Here is a 4,696-nt window from a genome sequence, read left to right on the forward strand (position 1 = left end):
TCAATTACGAACTGGAGCAGGAGCTCCCTCATTTATTCCACCGGCGTGATGTGCCTCGTCCCTCCACGGGCTGGCTCGTGGCAGCTCTCGCTGGCCATGTGGCCTTGCCATACTATCTGTACCTTCACCCGCATCCGGGTGGCCTGCATCTTTTTGGATGAGGCAGTTGAGTTCCTGTGCTTGTTGTTGGTTTTGAATGATGGCCAAGGATCCTGAGCAGATGACCTGGTTGTTTTCAACCCCAACATTGGCTAATAGATCCGCAATCTTGTTGCCTTCTCTCCGCGTGTGATTGAAAGAAATGGCTTTGTTATTTCTGAGAAATTGCTCCATGATCTTTAGCCTAGCTTCTAGTCTCCAACTTGGGGCGATCTTCCTGGCTTGGGATCCATTCTGTAGGTGTGTAGCAATGTTGATGAGCAATTGGGAGTCCCCTTCCACGATCAGGGGCTGGAGATTGAGCTGATCCGCTAGTAGGAGACCTTGCCATAGGCCCTCTAGCTCGGCCGAATTGTTAGTGTCCCACCCCATATTTCCAAAGTAGACTTGCAAGGTAGTGCCTGTATGGTTCCTTAGAATTCCTCCAAATCCCGCCTCCCCCGGATTTCCTTTAGACGCTCCATCAAAGTTGAGTTTGAAGGAGTTGTTGGGGGGAGGTTTCCAGCAGCTATCTGCTGCTCTGGTGCTGCTGGAAGATCGCTGCTTGTTGTCTGCTTGTGGCAATTGTAACTGCCAATTGTTGAAGATGTTTCGTTCATTGTCGGCAGAGGGGTAATCTTCCTTCGACCAAGTTCTGAGCATTATGGTTTCCTGAAGATTTTCCTGAATTCTGTGCCAGATTTCCTCAAAGCGGGAACTTGCGCTTTTGAAGATGCGCTTATTCCTTTCCTTCCAGATGTTCCAAAGGGCTATGCCTGGGATAATTCTCCATAAGTGGTTGAGGAGCTCACAGTTGTAGGGACTTTTTGGCCACAGCCTTAGAGTGCTGATGATGTCGTCGTCTGCTTTGCATCGTTTTTGACATCTGAAACTTATTTTTTCCCATATCTGGTTGGCTAGAGGGCAGGAAGCTAGAAGGTGCTGGAGGGTTTCTTCATGTTGAAAGCAGTTATGGCACAGGGAAGGGCCTTGAAAGCCTCTTCTTCTGAGTTTGTCCCAGGTGAGGATTTTTCTGTGCCCTACTAGCCAGAGGAAGTGGGAGATTTTGGGCCAAGCTCCTATATCCCATAGATTGCTCCATAGAGAATCTGTAGTAGGAGGAGGGTTACTAACCAGCTTGTAGGCTTCGGCTGCGGTGTAGGTTCCTTTGGGTTTATACCCCCATCTGAGAATGTCAAGGCCCTCATGATATCGAATTCTTCGTTTCCTTAATTCTTCCTCAAGGTCCTCCACTTCTTTGCTGTTGGCGTAAGTGAGAATTTGATTACCTTGTTTCCAATTCCTGTATCCCTGCTCCCCTTCCTGTGTCCAGAAGAGATGAATTTTTTCCCGTAGCTGCTCCTGTCTTATTGGTATAAGAGTTGGCGGGAGGGTGCTGGTTAGCCTGGGCATTTGATTCCAGGCATCAGACCAAAATCTTGCTAATTTCCCATTCCTAATCTCCCAAAAGCTGTGTTGTTGGATTAATTGATAGTGCTGCTTGGCAGCATTCCAAATTGAGGACCCTTTCTCAGTGGGCGTGAACCTAATGAGTTCTTCTGGAGGCCTGTGGTTGGCATACTTGGCCGTCCAGATTTTGACCCAAGGCTTTTCCGGGTTCGTCATCCATTGCCACCAGATCTTGGCATTCATGATAGCATTACTAAGTTCTGGATCCCGAAGGCCGATGCCACCATTGCCTTTGGGCAAGCAAACAGTGGACCATTTAACCAGAGCCCATTTGCGGTTTGTGGCTGAGATGCCCCAGAGAAAATCGCGCTGAAGGTTTCTGATTCTTTTTATGACCCACTTAGGAGCTGCAAGAACTGAAAAAAGATAGAGTGGCATGGATTGAAGGACGGATTTAATAAGCACTACCCTGCTGGCTAGGTTGAGAGATCTGTAGGTCCAGAGGTTGAGGCGGGATTCAAGCTTTTCAAGAAGGATGTTCCAAGCTGGCTGTTTTAAGGCAGAGGCAGTGAGGGGAGCGCCAAGATACTTGGAGGGCAGCGTTGCTGCAGGGATGCCCAAAATGCGAGTAATGGCATATTTGACCTGAGGCGGGGTGTGAAAGAAAAAAATCTACGATTTGGAAGCATTGACTTGGGTTCCAGAGGCCTCAGCGAAATCGTTGAGGAGGGATTTGAATTGAGCTGCTTCCTGGGCAGAGGGATAACCATAGAGCATAGTGTCATCAACAAATTGTTGATGAGAAGAAGCAGGGGTTTGGTGGATCGAGATGCCCTTGAGCTGACGCGAGTGGAGAGCATGCTTTATGTGTCTACCAAGACCCTCCGCCATCAGCACAAAGAGGAAGGGGGATAAGGGATCACCTTGCCTTATACCACGCGAAGGCTTGAAGGGGCGGGAAGGGATACCATTTATCAGGATGGAAAAGTGCGAGGAGGTTATGAGGTTCATGATCCAACGGATCCACATAATGTCAAATCCAAAGGCTTTTAACATCTGCTGAATGTAAGACCAACTAAGCTTATCAAAGGCTTTTGAGAGATCCAATTTGAGAATCATACCTGCCTGCTTTGAGTGCTTGAGGGAATGGATGATCTCATGCGTGAGGAGGATGCCATCCATTATTTGTCGTCCTTCCACGTACCCTGACTGTTCCGGCGAGATTAGCATAGGAAGGAGGGGCTTCAATCTGTTGGCGATGACTTTGGTTATGACTTTGTAAATGACATTGCACAGGGCAATGGGCCTGAACTTGTCAGGGGTGATGGAGTTCTCCTCTTTGGGGATGAGGGCGATAAAAGTGGAGTTGAGGGAGGGGAGGAGCCATCTTGTGGTTCTGGATTCCTCAACAATTTGCCCCACCTCTTGTTTGATCAAGTCCCAGAAAGCATGGAAGAAAGTGGAGGTAAATCCGTCCGGGCCTGGGGCTTTACCTTCTTTGAGCTGCTTCATTGCTTCGTCAACCTCCTGGGGAAGAATGGGACTCATGAGAAGTTGATTGTGATCCTCCGTTATGAGTTTAGGCACATTGCTGATTATTTTTTCAATTGCCAGTTGCCTATCATTTGCTGGTTCCTTATGGACAAGTTGGAAATGATTCAGGAGTGCTTCTTCAATTTCTGCATGCGATTCTACTCTTTCCCCTGTCGGTTTTTGGATGAAGGGGATGGAATTGTGTATTCTTCTCTGCACCGTAGTTCTATGAAAAAACTTTGTGTTGCGCTCCCCTTCTTTCAGCCACCTGACCCTTGATTTTTGTCTCCAGTAAATTTCCTCCTGTTTCCTTCTGGTTTCCATTTGACTGTTGATGAGTCGTTCTTGTTCCAGGGTGGTCTCCGAGTGTCCCTCTGTAATTACTTTTTGTTGGAGATTCTTCATTTCTTGTTGCAGCTCTTGTTGCGCCTTGAAGATATTTCCAAAGGTTTCCCGGTTCCACCTTTTGAGTTGATTTTTGAGGAATCTCAACTTCTGTTGAAATTGATACATCCGAGCGCCGTCCGGTGGGACAAATGAGGCCCAGGTCGTTTTGACGAAGTCCTTGAATGCAGGATGAGATAGCCAGAAACTTTCGAATCGGAATGGTCTCTTTGTCTGATCTCCGGGTCTTCTCCATTGCAGAGCTATAGGCCAATGATCCGATCCCGAGTGGGCAAGAATTTCCGCAGAGAGGTCGCCGCCGAGGTGCACTAAGTTATCAGAAATAAGAAATCGGTCCAGTTTGGAGGCAATACGGGAGTTACCAGCTCTGCGATTGCTCCAAGTGAAGGTTCCATTGCAGAATGGCATGTCGATGAGGGAAGTTGCTTGGATGAAGTCTTTGAAGCGTGCTGCGTCCGGCTCCAATCTGTGTCTTCCGCCAAGCTTTTCCTCACTATTAGTAATCATATTGAAATCCCCTGCCATTATCCATAGTGGGTGGCTTCTGTTGTTGCTGAGGGCTTCAATTGTGTCGAGGAGCCTGATTTTGCTGCCTGTGTCTTGCGGAAAGTAGACGTTGGTTAGGTTGCCATGAATGTTGGTTCCCAGGATGTGGAAGGCTGCTTGAATGAAATGATGAGAGGCATGAAAGTCCTTGAGAGCAACCGCTTGGGAGTTCCAAACTATAGCTAACCCCCCTGAGGCCCCCATAGCGTCTACAGATACAGATCTGCATCCTGGCCAAGCCTTGGAGAGTATTTCTTCTAGGGTAGCACTGTTGCATTTTGTTTCCTGGAGAAAGCACATCTGAGGCTTTTCCAATTTTATCATGTTCTTCAACATTCGTAGTTTTCCGGGGCTATTAAGCCCTCTTAGATTCCAGGATACGAGCTTCATTTATCAACTACTGGTGGAGGGATTGTAGTATTTCGTTAGCTTTGCATATCTACCTGAATCAACCAGGATTTTTCCTACTTCGATGGTTCGCTGAAGATATGTCTTCCGTCCTCTCTTCTTGAAGTCTTTTGGCCGCAGGTGGCTGTCCCAGTGACTGCCTGGTTGTATCCCAAGTTGGTGTTGCTGAAAGGCCTTGGAGATAACCATTTCGAGCTTGTCGAGTTGTAGCTCTGAGATGGATTCGTAAGCTCTTTTTCTGCATGCTGTTTCTAGC

At 47.7% G+C, this 4,696-nt stretch overlaps 1 protein-coding gene across 1 annotated transcript; it reads right to left on the reverse strand.

Annotated features, from left to right (window-relative positions):
* On the reverse strand, window positions 1-4,422 carry LOC149193337 (uncharacterized). The gene is made up of 3 exons (XM_089407288.1): window positions 3,350-4,422; window positions 2,670-3,139; window positions 1-2,153 (listed from the first exon to the last, which is right to left on the reverse strand). The coding sequence occupies exons 1-3, from the start codon at window positions 4,420-4,422 to the stop codon at window positions 1-3; spliced, it is 3,696 nt and encodes a 1,231-aa protein (XP_089263414.1).
* Window positions 4,423-4,696: the final 274 nt, after the last annotated feature.

The sequence above is a fragment of the Pinus tabuliformis genome, chromosome 2_2 (assembly GCF_031772625.1).
Source record: "Pinus tabuliformis cultivar Carrire ecotype Pingquan chromosome 2_2, CPIR1, whole genome shotgun sequence".
Classification (NCBI taxonomy): Eukaryota; Viridiplantae; Streptophyta; class Pinopsida; order Pinales; family Pinaceae; genus Pinus; species Pinus tabuliformis.

Coding starts and splice junctions, on each gene's coding strand:
- LOC149193337 (XM_089407288.1), bottom strand. CDS start 4,422: ATGAAGCTCGTATCCTGGAATCTAAGAGGGCTTAATAGCCCCGGAAAA. Junction 3,140..3,349: donor AGACAAAAATCAAGGGTCAG/GTGGCTGAAAGA, acceptor AAAAATAATCAG/CAATGTGCCTAAACTCATAA. Junction 2,154..2,669: donor CAAGCACTCAAAGCAGGCAG/GTATGATTCTCA, acceptor GCATCCCTGCAG/CAACGCTGCCCTCCAAGTAT.